This window comes from Plasmodium inui (genome assembly GCF_000524495.1).
Source record: "Plasmodium inui San Antonio 1 unplaced genomic scaffold supercont1.5, whole genome shotgun sequence".
NCBI classification, from domain to species: domain Eukaryota; phylum Apicomplexa; class Aconoidasida; order Haemosporida; family Plasmodiidae; genus Plasmodium; species Plasmodium inui.
In genome coordinates this window covers 421652-437822 of record NW_008481839.1, presented here as the reverse complement: position 1 = coordinate 437822, position 16171 = coordinate 421652, and the positions used below count along the sequence as shown (strand labels likewise).

The following is a 16171-nucleotide window of genomic DNA, read 5'->3' as shown; positions in this document are numbered from 1 at the left end:
ATACAGTACAAGGGGCCAAGTTGGAGGCAGCACGAGGGATCAAACTGGATCCAGTACAAGGGGACAAGCTGGATACAGTACAAGGGGCCAAGTTGAAGGCAGTGCAAGAAGCCGAATCCATCGCACTCAACATGCGAGACGCGCAGGTCCATCGCCCCTGGTGGGAGAACGTCAAATTCCCCAAGAAAAGGGCGACGCATGTCCAGCGCCACAATCGCTGTGCACCTGGTAAGAAATCTAAGCACAGGAAACTCCTCCCCCTGATCGATGACAGACGCGGGGAAAGCACCATTTGGTACTTTTTCAACAGGAAAAAGGAAGTGAAGGCCGAGAAAAAAGTCCACATATCGAGCGACAAATGTGTCCCATTTTCATTTAGAAGTGTAGCAAGAAAAAAAATAAGAATAAATAATAAGCATAAGAATAATGGCAGTGTGAGAAGGACGAAGAATCATTTACTACCCAGCAGCTGCAACACTCCCATGAAAGCAGAAATCACAGGAAATTATAAAATCTACGACTTTTTCCCGAGAATTTTGATGAAGCGAAAAAGACAAAGCAGTACCGGAAGCAGTACCGGAAGCAGTACCCAGAGCAGTGCCCAAAGTAGTACCACTACTAGACACAATGATCATGTGAAGAAATGGATAGACGAAAATGTGCTAACGACGGACAAAAACATATTCGATAGCATAATTAACAAAAGGGTAAAGAGGGAGACTCATATTAAGGAGGAATTCAATTGCTGTTACGTCAGTTATAGGAGGATCCTTGAGAATGTAATGGAAAAACAGAAAGGTGAAACCATTATGCGTGACAATCAGCATGTGTGTGCAAACGAATCCTTCAATGACAACATTTTTTGTCACTCCGACATCATTCTCTCTCTCTATGCAATGAATCGAGAAAGCGAAGAAGGTGTCTTTTACACCTATACCAAGAAAATAATTTCTTCCTACATTTCCCATTTTAACAATTTATTTGAGAATCACAACTGCCAAAATGATGCAACCGATAAGTATTACCTCCTGAAATTCGTTGCTGCTGTTGTCGACAGCTTATGTGAGGAGTTGCACCGAAGGAGGCTTCTCGACGTGCTTCACAAATTTTTGAAAAATTTTAAGCACGTTTGGTGCATGAGCTGTGGCGAAGAGGAAAATGGGAAGGGGAACGAGAAGGGCGAGATGGGCGAGAAGAGATCCTTCCCATTGCTATTTCACCGAACGATGGTGAAGTACGGCGTGGATTAGTCCCATGCGTGCAGGGGCGCCCCCGCGCGGCTGCATCAGTGTGAACAGCGTGATCTTGTGAACAGTGTAATCTTGTGAACAGTAAGTTTTCCTCTCTGGTGGGAGAAAAACCTCCAATTTTTTAGTACCCCCCGCGTGTGCGCATGTGTATCGTGTAAGGATTATATTCCTGCACGCTACTTTTGATTTGCCAAAAGGAGTCCCTTTCTTTTTCCTTTTATTTTTCCAACTCAAACATTGGGAATTGCCAATTTGATTAGGATTCTAAAAAAAAGCAAGGATTTTGTTTAGCCCCAGTTTTTTCTCACCCACGAGGTGTTAATTTTTTTTTTTTTTTTTTTTTTCGAATGTGTCGTCGCACATAAGGATGAGTTATTGCACGCAACGGCAACGATTGGTGAGTCGCTCAATCGAGACGTTGTAAGGGAGAAAGAACTACAACAGAACTTCGCGCGAGAGGAATGCACCGTGGTTAGCAGCGTTTTGCAGAAAAGGGGCACATGTTAGGTGCGCCCACCTGGAGGTTCACATAAAGAAAAGATTGAACGATGAATACTTATCTATGTGGTCGCGCGCTGGAGGGTGGAAGCACCTACATATGTGTGGAAGTGCATACGTACGTGGAACACAATCCTTAGCCAACTGAAGGTGCGCATGCTAGTGACTGTTTATTCGAGAACTTCCTGTGGGTTTGTTTGCTTGTCGCTTTCGTTGTTTGCTCGCCGGTTTGTTTGTTTGCTCGTCGGTTTGGTTGTTTGCTCGTCGGTTTCGTTGCCTGTTCGCCGATTTGTTTGCTTGCTTGTTTTTTTTTTTTTTTTTTTCTCACTTTTTTGCACGTGTAAGTTTGTACAATGTAAGCAGTTTCGCTATTCACATGGCAAAACAAATCGTTTTTTTTTTTTTTCTCACGTTGACGGTTAACCACTTTCACCATTTTTCGCTTTTTCCGTTTCAACGCTGAAGAGAAATACCCTCCCCCCACTGTATGCTCGGCCTTTTCCATTTTTACGTCAAAGTCGTCCCTTCGCTCCTCCCTCTTTGGCGTAGCTGTAGGGCGCTTTAAAAGAGAAATACATCTGTTCGTTCACTGCGCTGTGTTTGGTGAGCATACGGGGGTAGCTGTTACTAGGAACGCAGCCACTGTAGGGAAAGGCGCCCCCCAAAAAACGCCTACAACACCGGCAAAACCTACCACGCGCACCTTCCTCAGAATGCGGATTTGCAAGCAGATTGATCCCGTGATCGACATCGTGATCATCGGTTTTGGCGTGCGGAGCCGTCTGTTCGTCGACAAGTTCCTTCGGAAAAATGAGCTGAAAGGAGTGAACATAATAATCATCTGCAAAGACAACTTCGTGTTCCTAGATCGCTACGTACAATGTGAAGAGGCCTGCAAAGAGAGCTACACGGATGTCTATAATTTTTGCAAAAACAGAAACATACTGTTTATAAATGAGAAGGTGCAGTATGTACACACAGAAAGTCGGAACATCTTCTTTGCCTCAGACAGGAACCATTTGAATTATGATTTCTTGTTGTGCGACTTTGATTTTAGGAGCTCCGATCTGTTTAGCACCGATATGTCTCACATGAACATATACCCTTTTCGAAATAAAAATCGTTTTTTTTATCACGTGCATGTGATGTACCTCGCTCTGCTGCAGTCGACAAACATGGAGGAGGACAAGACGGATGTTCGTTTGTATCGTCAGTGTAGAAGGGCGCTTCTGCAGGGCATCCCTCTGAAGAGGTTCCTTAACTTCCATTCGTACAACGATGAGTACGTGGAGGAGATCTTCAGCGCCTACGAGGAGGCGCAGCGGTTCGGTGCCGTTAGCGGTGGGGGCGAAGGTAGCAGAAGTGAAGTGAGGAGTGGGGGCGCACTTAGCAGAGGTGAAATCAGCGAAGGATACCCATTCAGTGCGAGCGTCCTCCCAGATGCCCCTCTGCAAGGCAACGGCGCGGACGAAGATACCACCCCCCGCATCCTTCTAATCAGTGACAACAACCAGTTTGGGAATTGCCTACATTCGGAGGTACAGAAGCAGCTACGCAGAATAAACGCGCAGGTTAATTTACTCTCCGTTTATGTGGCTTCGTCGAAGAACGAAAAGTTAGACCTCCCCTGTAGGGACTACCTACTGGTCAGGGAAATAAGGGGAGTAAAAGAAAACGGAGAAATTAAAGAAATGGAATTTCTGGACATCCATGATGAGGAAATTATAATCAGATATGATGAGTGCATAAACATCACTGCCATGAGGTACCCTTCTTATGTATACTCATTTGGCGAAGACGCGACCAAGTCCCTGTCGGTGAATCCCTTTTGCCAGTCCGTAACAGATGAGTATCTTTATCTCCTTAACCAAGTGAAGAACTACGACGATTATGCAGTCTGCGAGACGGTCTACCTAAACGTATACAATAAGGTGCATGGGAACAAATACATCAGCATAGAACATGTCAAGGGTTATATACTTACCCGTGATGCAGATGAGTTGGGTGTTTCTTACTTGCTCCCTCCGACCCCCAACCTATTTAATCACACTGTGAATTATTCCTACCGCATCGTATCGTACATCTTAAGAAAGGGGTACTCATATCTGTCAAAGAACCGCTTCCTACAAAATGGGGTACTCTCCTTAATGCACAGAAGAAGGGAAATCGAAAAGTACCTAAAGGGGTCCCCAGTTAGCGGTAGCAGGGAAATATTTTTTCCCCCTCCTTCGATAAGGACCCTTTCTCTTCGTATCTTCAAAAGGGCTACTCACTATGTTGACCTCCTCAGAGGAAGAATTTCTTCGGAAGATGGGACATGCATGCCCCTTTGTGGACAGAAAGAACCGCACAAGGACGATGACCCATCTCGTGTGAACTCCAGTGACAGTGGTAGCACCACAGCGAGCAGAAGTGGAAGCAACAACAGGAACGAGGAACTACCCACCCGCAACAAATGTGCACACAGTGGAAGCCCCAAAACGGAAACCACAGCAAGTTCCCCTCTTCCAGAATATATGTACACTGCATACCGAAAGGAATATGAAAGGAGATTACTTGTTAGTAAAAAAACGACCTACCGAGTGGCAACAGAGGAGGGAGAAAATGGAACAACCATAAGGATAATTGTGCAGGATGGCAGCGTTCAGGCGGGAACCACTTCGAACTGCGATACGAAGAGGGAAAAAGTAAATTCATACATTAAAGAAAGCATCGAGAAAATAATTAACCGGAATACTTGCGGAGGATGTGGGTCGAAAGTCCCTTCAAACGTTCTGTCAAATTCGTTGAAAGGCCTATCTGTGTACAACTCACCAAATGTGTACCTAGGAATTGAAGCATGTGATGACTGCTGCATATTTGTGCATAGTAAATCTAAAAGGGGAGAAGAAAGTCCTGCACTTGTCCAAACAATCGACTTTTTCAAATCCTTTATCGATGATGAATACATATTAGGGGAAATAATCGCCATTCATTGCCTATCCGATGTGTACAGTATGGGGGGGACCGGCATCTGTGCCTTGTGTGTACTTATTGTGAAGGATAACATTGAGAAGAAGCTGCAGCAAAGACTACAGAATATTTTAACTGGGTGCTGCCAGAAGTTGAAAGAGGAGAAATGTGTCTTGAGTGGGGGCCACACCTGTGCCGGCAATGAGAATTACGTCGGTTTGGCAGTCACGGGGAAGGTGAAAAAGAGGCGTACCGCCAGTGAGGCCACCCCCAAGGGGGATCGAAAAGATAAGCCCGATAAGGAGAAACGGCGAGAGGGGGAGGAGAACCCCAGGACAAGCGCAGCGGCGGCTACCAGTGGTGCACGTAAGCAACAGGAGGGAGGCGCCCCCGCAGATGAGCTACCCCTCGTTAGCAAAGAACACAGGGACACATACGAACGACACCAAATGATGAAGGAAAACTATCTATTCCTACCCAAAGGAAGCAGAAGCATAAAGGCAGGGGACATAATCATTACCACGAAAATGTTCGGCTTTGGCTTCATCATGGCTGCACATATATGTAAGAAGGCAAAGGCCAGATGGATCTACAACTGTCTTGACGAAATGCTTCTCTCAAATAGGAAGAGTGGATTATACCTTCTACAGAGTAATAATGCCAAAGCTTGCACCGATGTAACTGGGTTTGGAGTCCTAGGCCACCTTAACGAAATGATCAAGTGCTCTAGGAGGGAATTTTATTTTGCTGCACGAATGGGAAACAAGTCCCTGCACAGCACATCACAGAGGGAGACACTGGAAGGGAGAAGTAGCAAAATGGATGATGGACAGATTGACAAGGTGAAAGAACCCCCCATGAATCTCATCGGAGCAAAGATAAATCTCAAGAATTTCATAATCGCAGAAGGGGTTGAACAGTGCATAGAAAATAATATCTTCTCTTCCATGTACAAGAAAAATCACTACTTGTGCAATAACATTATAAATTTGGAGGAAGCTTCACTGAGTGAGCGGTATGGAATTCTGTTTGACCCGCAGACCAGTGGGGGCCTCATGGTCATTGTGGAAAGGGAGAGAGCCGACCAAATTTTAACAGACTTAAAAAATATGGGGTATCCGAACTGTTCCGCAGTAGGGGAAATTATAAATGTGCAAGATGATAAGTTTAAGGGGGTGCCCATAAGTCAGGTTTCGTTGGACGATTATTTGGACACGACGAACTCGGTGTACATCGAATGGTAACAGTGTGTGGGCAGAGGTGTAGAAGGGAACGGTCAATTTAATATGCCTGGGTATATGGCCCGTTCCGTGTCTAGTGGACCCCGACCCGTCAGCAGTGAAGCCTTACCTTCTCGCACCACCGATTTTTACAAGGGTACTTTTTTTGGAACTCTCTCGCATTCACTCCGCCCAGCCGTGTGCGCGCAAAATGCATATATTCGCGTCACCCCCGGGGGGAGAATATTTTTGCACCTCTTGATATAAACTATGTTATATTCGCTTTGTGCAACTTTTTAAGGAACATTTATTTTATAAAAGAAAAATAATTTTTTTACGAAAAAAACAAGAAAAAAGAAAAAAACAAATGTATATATACTGCTTCATCGGGTGAAGCAAGAGAAAGCCAAAAGAGGCATATCTTTTCCGGTGGCACTAAAATGTACATGTGGTGGAGAAGTAATAAGAATTACTTTTTTACTGAATTAGGTAAAATGTTGTATAGGAGGAGAATGCGCTATCGCACATGAAAACAAATTCACAAGAAGAAAGCAGCTTGAGGACATATAAGCAGTTAAACAGGACTCCCCACAATTTTGCGCTCAAATTAGTGGATTTGCATATCTCTATTCCATTGCACACATAGGAATTTCCACAAAAAGGCATCAACACATTTAGAAGCTATAACAGTTTTTTCAATGGTAAGCAACATGTAATTAAAGTCCTAACTTCAAATAGAATTCTTATTATAAAAGCAGTTCAAATTCAGTAGTGTATTACTGTTTCCATATATGCATAAATAAGACACATCATGAACTATTATGTAATTTCAACAGGCACACGTTTATGCGAAATGAATAATCTTGTAACGTGAATTTCGATATAATAGTAACTATGTCTTCCTCCTGGGTAAGACCGTCTACGACCCCTACTATTTTGTCCTCTTTTTGTTATCTTCTTCGGTATGCGCCTTCTGTATAACGCCAGATTAGCTTCATAATTGGCGACGTTAACTCCTTTTATTTCTATGACACATGAAGCAATCCTATATATGAAACAAAAAAAAGAAAAAAAGAAAACTATACCTATATATGTATGTACATGTGTATATATATATTCCATGCTAAGCCGTAAAGAGTTCAACGGGGTATAGGCTCCTATCGATAAATTATAACAGTGTATAGAAGCATGTAAATTATCTGTATCTGTTGTGCGGACATACTTTTTATGCTTCTCGAAACTGATGCACCTTCAATTAAGACGGAAAATGTGAATTTGATTGAGGGTTCCAAATGAAAAATATTGCATTTTCTTCTTTAATTTACTATAATTAGGTATATGAAAAATGAAAAACGTCCTTATACTCGCGTATATATGCTATTCTTAGTTTTTATTCAAAATTCAATATTGCAATTTCTTCTTAGTTCTCATCATGTATCCATTGTAATATATTATTACTAGGTCTATAATTCCTTCATTATATTCCTTTTTTCCCTCTCCTTTTATATAATTGGAGGATAATCACAGTTAATTGGTTTCTAATTATTATAATTATTGCCTATACAACTAAGTTTCGTTCTTATTCACATAACGCTATGCTGTGGTACCTTATGTTTGTTCACATAAAGGTGTTATACCGCTGTTTTTCTCTCCTCTTTTCACTGAAATAGTAGAAATATATCTGCAATCATACCTGTAGTAGGCGGTTATAGCACAAGCTACTTTAATGATACCTCACGGTAGAGACTCTGAGGAAAGAAATAGATTTCGTGCCATTGTTGTTATCACGTTCCCCTTTTTCTCAGTCCCTTCTTTTGTATTGGTCTTTGTTTTTATTCGATACACAGACATACAGGTAATAATGGGATAGGGGAATTCGCCTGGGGGGAGATTTGTCTTCTGGGCCATGAAGAGGATATCCATCGTCTAAGAAAAATGCTTTTCTACAAGGCAATCTAGGATGATTAATAAGACCTTCCCTCGTCGCCACAATCGTAACTCCCAGAGTTAAATTCTATGTTACATAACCCCCCTTCATAATGAATGTGGAGATACACCGCCGCCGAAACAGCATAGCCTCTTTACATCAATATACACTAATCTCATAAATATAGGAGAGTATGCCTTCTTAATCAGCATGACTATTCCTTTTCTGGATTGCACTTACAATGCGACCGTGTATTACATGGCCTGTAGAGGCTCAGTCGCACTTGGGAGGAATCTTCACGATTTTTCTTATAATGCAGTATAAGATATTAGGAATATACAGAGCATGCTCAGTGTCCATTATGTGGATTATGAACGATTATAATTGGGGATTCGGAGAAAACACAAAATATAACAGGCGGAGCCTCTCTGTGTTTGTTCCGAAGGTGTCCCCCTCGGTGGATTAAAGGCTCATTGAAGATATAGATACTTGCGAAGCCCTAAATGGAAGATACAGGACTAAGAACGAAGAAGTTCATCTTTAAGTGTTCCTTGATAATTGTTGAGATACGAAAATTATGGAATCCTCCTCTATTTTCCCCTGGCTCCTGTCCATTCTTATGGTTAAGTGTAGATTATTTTCCAAGCGTCAGATACTTTATCAAGTATCTCTATACAATATATCCTCCTGTTAATATTTTTATTTAGTATTACAAAATTCCATCTAAGGAAGTAATCACAGGCGTCCTAGATCATAGAGTTTTGAGAGTAATCGGCAACCTGAACAATCAGATAAATTACATACTTAACGACTGTCTTCCGTATTGATTATTCCTTCTAAGAGGGATATGTCTTCATACTCTGAAGTTTTATTGACGTGTCTCAATGCAATCTATGTGAACAATAGAAAATTTAGACACGGAACAATAGACACAAAAGCACGATTTGGCGGCCTTAGAATCAAAGGGTTTCCAAAAAGATTCGATATTGAATTATACATTTGTTACGAGAAGTGAGCAACTCACCCAAAGATGGCTGCACTTCCAGATTGTGCGACATATTTGCGGAGGCCAAGCAATTCGAGGTAAGCAATGATTATAGAACACCCAGCATAGAAGGTGCTCTCCTCTTTGAAAAGAAAAGTTAATGTTGCTTGCTTGAATATAAGGGCATGTCTCATGTACTGAAACAGGAATATCAGTGATAGAACAGACGCCCTTTCATTGTGCCACTAACATGCTGTCTAACCCGCCTGTCCATTAGCCCTTGCGTGATGTTAATTGCTAGTAATCATTATGACGTTTATTCATCGATTCCTGAGGCAGCTTTTAATTTATTGTTTTTATATATTAAGAGAATAATCTCTGCATTGCCACATTTATTTTTTTAATATATCCTTTGTTGGTACCCCTTCTGAGGCTGTAAACTCCATATAAAAGAAAGATTTCTTAAAACAGAAGAGCTTTATTTCAGCATGCGCGTGACAGGTAATAAAAGCGTCACAAGAATGGTTCCTCTATTCTGCTAATTATATTTATCCATTCTAGTTTATATTTAATGGATACAATAGAGCACGTTGAAAGAATCTAATGCTACGCCACGTGCCTCCGGTACAACTCTGTCTCTTTTATTTTCCTACCAACTTTCAGATGTTACGCAGTGGGTTATACCACTTTGGTTCCCCAATGCTTCTTATACACATCCTACATTTATTCATCGGTCTTGAATGGAAGAAAAACTGTTAAATTGGCGAATTGTTAACTCAAAATCTTAATCACGATGCGATGTTTCCATCACTGTGCGGTAAATTCTACCTGATGAATCAGTGTGTTGGTGATGCCACTATCATATGTTCCGTGAGTTCCCATACAGCCCCACACAGAGATGCGAGTTAATTTCTGTTGCTGTAATTAAAGTTCTCTTGCTGCTGCATGAATTGACATGATGGTTACATCTCAATTGCTCACGTGAAATGTGTGTCTGTGTGTGGGAGGGTTCATTCTGTTTTGTTTTATGTTTATCCTCAGATCTCCTTTTAACTACTGCATCACCATGACTCTGTGGCTCCACAGTGGTGAGAAATATTCAAATGAAGAGCAAAGGAGATTTATCTTTCAATATTTAAAGTGGATTATTCATCTGACAATGCGAATATAGACATCCCCCATAAGAAACCGGCAACCAGTTGTGGGAGCATCGATCAGTTATTCGATACGGAACCTGCGACAGAGTTATAGCTCTTCTAAAATATTACTGTATTCGTGCTTCACTAGACCTTATATACTCCAAACGGAACAGACAGCACAGAGAGTCTCGTTCAGGTGTTTTTCGTCAGACCGAATTTCTTTTCTACTTTTCCTTGAAGAATTAAACAGCCTAATCTATTTTCCAAATAGCCTTTATGTATAAGTAGATAGGAAACATATTTCCCGGAATTGGAAGGTATATCCCTGAGGGATCTATTTACATCTACATTATGTTTCTAGATGTTAGTGGTGAGAGTGAAGTTCCTAATTTCTGCCCACTATTCAATGGATTAAACGTGGAATAATAGTGTTCCACGCCAGAATTATGTCGACCAGGAAAAACCGCCCCTAGCCTATACTAGGGACAACTATATACCTAAGGGTGAGAGTGGTTAGATGTTACAGTTCCCTTATCTTGGCTCTTGAGAATGCAAACAAACAGAGGACTTGTCTAATCAGAGGGGTAAGAATTGAAACTCCACTATACACCCAGGAAGGCGGCTCAGGTATGTCAAACTAGACACCTCTAACGTGGACTCAGAAACAATAGGATGAAAAAGATTTTGTCAGTTAGAAATTAAACGAAGGAAAGAAAACAAGAAGGAAAAACAAACAGAAAAATAGTGTACTTCCAATTCAACCATATATATAGATATCTGTGGCTGCGAACTGATTCTGGGGGGAATGTATCAGCTTCCTCTAAAAAATAGTTAGGATATTCTCCTTCTACGTTTATTACACTATAGGTTGTTATATGAGAAACATATAAAAACGAGGAATAAAAAGAGGTATATTCAACATATGCTTCTTAATCGGATTCTAAAAAAAGAAGGATAAAACACTAATACTAAAGAGGGTGGACACAAAAAGAAGCTAACCGATAGGGTAAATGTCGGGGTTCACTACCATATAAATGCTTCACTAGGCAACCTATGACTTATGAGAACAGTTAAGAGAAGGGAGGATTGTCCTGTGCGTTCACACATTTCTATGGTATGTCAGGATTTCACATAATATATGCATAGGATGCTACAGTTCAGCCTATGGAGAACAACAGTTATTCTCAACCTCATGCGTTATATTATGCTCATAGGCAAGAAAGGATAGGTTTCGTGGGTGGGCTCCGCCTTTTTGAATACTCTAATCATTTATAAGATATAGTAAAACCAGTCTTGCATTCCATGAACGAGGAAGCTTCCCTTCTCTTGATCCCGTGAAGAATGTTTTCCACTGAAGCATTAACAAATGCCTAAGTTATATCTCGCGAGAACAATAAATATGCGCGCAGGATGGAATCAATTTAATTCACGTGTATGAATGTATGATATACAGGTTTCTAATTACAGTGGCAGGGCAGGCTCAACTGTTATATAAGTAGTGGGCAATTGGGTGCTTTCCCCCTTTTTATGTTTCATATATATGGTTTTTTCTTCCTTCTTCTTTTCCCTGTCTACTTATCATTTTCCTCTTTGGCTATTCAACCATATTCATTTCTTCTAGTATGGCACATGGAATGGCTTCTAGCTTCTATTTTTGGGAATTCCATCGGGCTGTTCTTAACCATTCCCTATAGCTTCACTTTTTCCCTTGGGTCTAGGGAATGATGGGATATCCTTAGCTGGCAGAAAGAACTAGCGCATCATGTATGCAATGATCATAATTAAATAGAAAGACTGTGTGGTGATCTTCTCTCCCTTTGTTGGTAAGTTCGTTCGCTTCGGTGTATAACGGCTATTCAAAAGGATTAATAATTAGACTTCCCCCAGTCAGCCTCTAAAAGGGGTCATTACAAATTAAGAATCTTACGTGTTGCATTGTACCTTTCGTTACCGGTTTTATGCTATGTCAGTTTGCTCTCCTTCTGCCATGTCGGGAGAATTTCTCATAGCATTCTAAATGAAATATTTATTTGGCCTCTACACCTGCATCAGAGGAACAGTCAGAATCTGTCAATTCTTTTTTATGTGTTTTTCCCGATTCACTAACACTCTGCAGTTTTTTTGATTGACTTCTTAGTCTGTTTAAGAGTTCAGCTAATAGGTCCCGTCTGATTGGAGAGTAGGTGTCCCTTCTTTTTCCAGCGTTGTAATTCTTCCCAAGGTTTCTCTATTATGTAATTAAGGAACTTGTGTCATCACCACTTAGCGAATAGGTATGGACACCGTCCAATTGTAGCATGCATATATCCGTATTATATTTGTTTCATGCGCTTCTTCTTCAGCATGTCACCATCATGATCTTTATCGTCTATGTGTAGTTAATTTTATATGACCTGTTCTATTACGCCTTTAGACGTTTCCTCATTATACTGAGCAGTTTCTGTTTCTCCTACATGGTCGAAAAAGATCCTCTACATCTTTGATATGTCCTGACATGTATCCACTTTTTTGTTCTTCACACACTTTCCTATTAGGTCTTCCAATTACAGCCCCCTGTTGTGTGAATCTTTCTTCTCTTGTCATTTTTCTAGAACCATGATAAGTATCAGCATGGACACATTTGTTATTAGTTCCTTGTTTTTATGTACACGCGACTAAAGGCTATGCATCTCATGTTCTGTTTTGTACACTTCTGGTATTGGTGTGTCTTTGTCGTTTCCTTTATTACATAATGGGCTGTTTCCCTCTGATACTGCTTTATCAGTCTGGCAAACCGCCTCTCTTGGGCCCAATATTGCACATGTGTGCGTCGTTTTGCAACTGAATTGCCTCATACACACTTTTAACTTCCTAAGAAGGGAATTTATTGTTCCCCATTTAATTTCTCCCATTCTGACAGTACATTTTTTTTGGAGACATGCTCCTCCCTGTTCCATGCCTTCTGTAAACTATAGAAGCAAAGTTCCTTCCCCTATTTATCGACGATGTGGTGGTGTCCATGTTCCCAACTTGGCAACAGATATTTCCGTATATGTATTTTATCTGTATTGTATGCAGCTGCAAAGATTTAATCGTTACTGGAGGTAATTGCACACATGCCACTGTCTCTGTTCATAAATTCGTGCAGGTGGGTTTCAGAGAAATCTCCCCTGCTGAATTCCTATTATTCCCTTTGACATTCGTGTGTAGGGTGCATATCTTGGTCTAATGATTTTTTCACACACGTTGTTTCCTTTCCTGGCGCGTCTAGCCCATTGTAGAATTTGCCGATCACGCCTTCAGTGTTCATGCTACGGGGCTCGCAATAATTGATGTAAACTATCGAAGGACGCATGGTCCTTTTTTTTTTCGTGGGTGGCCATTAGCAGTGTTGTGTGTACTTTTTTCGAGGTGTTACTTATTTTTCCTGGGAAGGAGCAGCGATCCTAAACACGTATATTGTATCAATTGCGAAGGTTACCGAAGAAACTGAGTGCCTCTGTGTGAATTCTTCCAAAAGTTAACAATGCTGCATTACGTCATATTCTTTGTATGCGCATAGATATACAGATATTTTTACATTAACAGGAGAAGTAAGCCCTGTAATAAAACCCGTGACTCTTAAACCTTTCATGGGTTAACCGTCATGTGTTATCTGCCACGTGTTAGGGTCACTATGGGGGCATATTAAAAAGGTGCACACGCGTACATTACATATATATATGCATATGTAGATGTGGCCGCACCCTGGTGGGGTCAAACGGGTGAGGCCCAAACTAAATGCACTCGTACTGGTCAAGGTTTAACTCCCGCTTGAGGCGGTCCTCAATTTCGTCCTTCCTGTTTAGAAGCTGCAGCTTCTGCATCTTGACCTTGAGTGCATTCATCTTGAAGAGGACGCAGAGGTAGGTAAGCGAAAAGAGGAGAGGTAAAAAGACAATGACAAAAATGATGAGGAATATCAAAATGATCGAATCGGTTGTGTTAAAATAAAAATGAGCATTAGTAAGTTCCATACCGTGAAAATCATTTTCATCGGAGTATAAACATATGAGATAATTTTCATTCGTTTGTAAATCATCGCTTTTTATAAAAGGAATGTAATAACTGATTGAAGAAGTATCATCACTGGAAAAAAAGTACTGTACAGTATTTTTCGTCAACTTGGATTTATCCGTTCTTTTCATTTTGTTTAATGCACCTGCACCAAGAATGGCATTGTTCCAAAAGGCGGGACACCTCTTCTCCTTATCATCAACATCTCGAGGAAATCTCACAAAAACGACTCGATTGTATGAGGTTATATACTCCCCTTTGATAATCAGTTCGTATTCCCAATTGGACGTTAAAAACGATTTTGTGTAAATAACATCATAGTCATTAATATTTCTTTCTATCTTCATTGGGTACGAATTGAAGAGAACTTTTCCTAAGTAGTATGGATGTTCTTCACTGGACTTGTAGCATATGTGTAAATCCAAGGGGGGCTTCTCATCTTTGGATTTCTTTTTATTATTAGTAAAATATACTACTGAATTTTCTGTGTTCACTATCACTGGGATGTTGAAGGATAGAAAAAGCTTCTCCAAATAAGCCTGCGATATTTCTAGGTATAAAAATAGATTTCGGATAGAGTAATTATTTTCCTTATAACATACTTGGTATACATTTTCTGAGGAAAAGATATCACTGGGACACTTTTCCTTTTGATTTTTTACTAAGTCTTTCTTCAATACGAATGCTAAACATATTTTTTCGTTTTGCTCCTTTGGGAACTGTGACCAATCTCCTGTTATTTTAAGGTAGCTTTTCCCCTTGGGGAAAAATAACATGTTGTCTGGTTCTACATTTTTCTCTATCTTCACGGTAACTAGGAGATCCTGCAAGCACGGCGTCGCCACATATTTGTACAAATGCTTCTTATCAATATGCCTGTTAGAATCATAGTACTTTATTTTGGTTAAATCCTGGGCATATTCTATTTTTTCGAACTCCTCACATGAGGAGAGTGGCACACGGGGAGGAAGCACGAGCAGGAGGACTAACAGGAGCAGAATGGTCTTAGCGTAAACGAGTAGAGGGATGAATGCGCGAAGAAGAGGCAGCGGAACACACATGCTCAGTGGGGGTTGTCATTAGAGTGGGCGGGTGGCGGCGTGCGCGGTAGCAAGGAGACGAGCCCACGTTGCCAATTACTGTATGCCGACCATGCCAGTGGTGACTATCTCTCTACCGCTATCACGCGCTGGGGCAATGAACTGTACATGGCGTAAAGGGAGGGCTTCCGAATTACGACGAGGGTGGCGACACAGTTCTGTGTTTGTTTCTCGCGCGGGGGCTCGCAGCTAGGAAATGACACTCGGGAAATCACAGCCAACAAAGCGCAGCTAGGAAATCGTAGCCAGGAAATAGCAGCCAGCAAGTCTCAGCTGGTGGGGAAGGATACGCAGGTACATGCGCATAGGGGACATGGACAAATGCGTCCTCCACGTATAAACACGCGAGGTCGCTAATATGTATCGCCTTACAGGCTGATCGCGCGAGAGGTACGCCTCCTGTTTGGCTGGCTCAAATACCTACCTACATAACGTTTCACTGCATCTTACAGTCGTACAGTTCCGTTCACTTGGGGGCGGCTGCAGGCCATGGGTGGATTTTTGTTTTTTGTTGTCTCTCTCCCTTTGCTAATCTTATTTTCTCCGTTTGCTTTCTCTAAAGAGGGAAGCACAATTGGGGGGGAAAGTGATCAGCCTAGTGGCAGCGCGATTTGATGGTTCTTCACGAAACAGGGCATTAAGAATAGTTTCAATAAAGAAAAGAAAAAAAAATAAAGGGAATGGGGAGTGACAGAAAAAAAACTCCACATAAAACTCTTGGATTTATTTTCTTTAGAATGGAAAAGCTTACGCTAAGTGCAATAATTGGTAACTAATTTTCATAAGATTTTTTTCCCTTTAAAATAATGCAGCACTTTTTGCGCGCCTTGGGTGGATGTTTTAAAAAAAAAGAAAGAGAAAAAGAAGGAAACCTCCAAATTGTAATGTCGCATTGGTATATGTTTCAACAAGTTTGCAACACTTGTGCGTGTTGGTATCACGGGTGGGCGTGACCAAGGCATTATATGTACAACGAATCCGCACAGGCAGCGCATTTTGCCTTGCCCATCGAGGACGCGGCAACTCAGCGTCATGCACAAGGGAACGATAAGCATTGCGTTCAAT

General features: G+C 41.2%; 3 protein-coding genes across 3 annotated transcripts in view; 2 read left to right on the top strand and 1 right to left on the bottom strand.

Annotated features, from left to right (window-relative positions):
* The window catches only part of C922_01541 (hypothetical protein), a gene marked incomplete at both ends in the record, with an annotated part of 5187 nt that extends 3937 nt beyond the window's left edge, over nucleotides 1–1250 (top strand). Inside the window, one exon of the mRNA XM_008817144.1 lies at nucleotides 3–1250. Within this exon, the coding sequence (XP_008815366.1) occupies nucleotides 3–1250 (1248 nt within the window). The remainder of the gene's footprint in view (nucleotides 1–2) is intronic.
* Nucleotides 1251–2461: 1211 nt separating this feature from the next.
* On the top strand, nucleotides 2462–5944 carry C922_01540 (selenide, water dikinase; the record flags this gene model as incomplete). The annotated part of the gene is made up of 1 exon (XM_008817143.1): nucleotides 2462–5944. The coding sequence occupies one exon, from the start codon at nucleotides 2462–2464 to the stop codon at nucleotides 5942–5944; it is 3483 nt and encodes a 1160-aa protein (XP_008815365.1).
* A 7782-nt stretch (nucleotides 5945–13726) lies between these two features.
* Nucleotides 13727–15067, bottom strand: C922_01539 (hypothetical protein; the record flags this gene model as incomplete). The annotated part of the gene is made up of 1 exon (XM_008817142.1): nucleotides 13727–15067. One exon carries the CDS (start codon nucleotides 15065–15067, stop codon nucleotides 13727–13729), a length of 1341 nt encoding a protein of 446 aa, XP_008815364.1.
* Between the last annotated feature and the right edge of the window lie 1104 nt (nucleotides 15068–16171).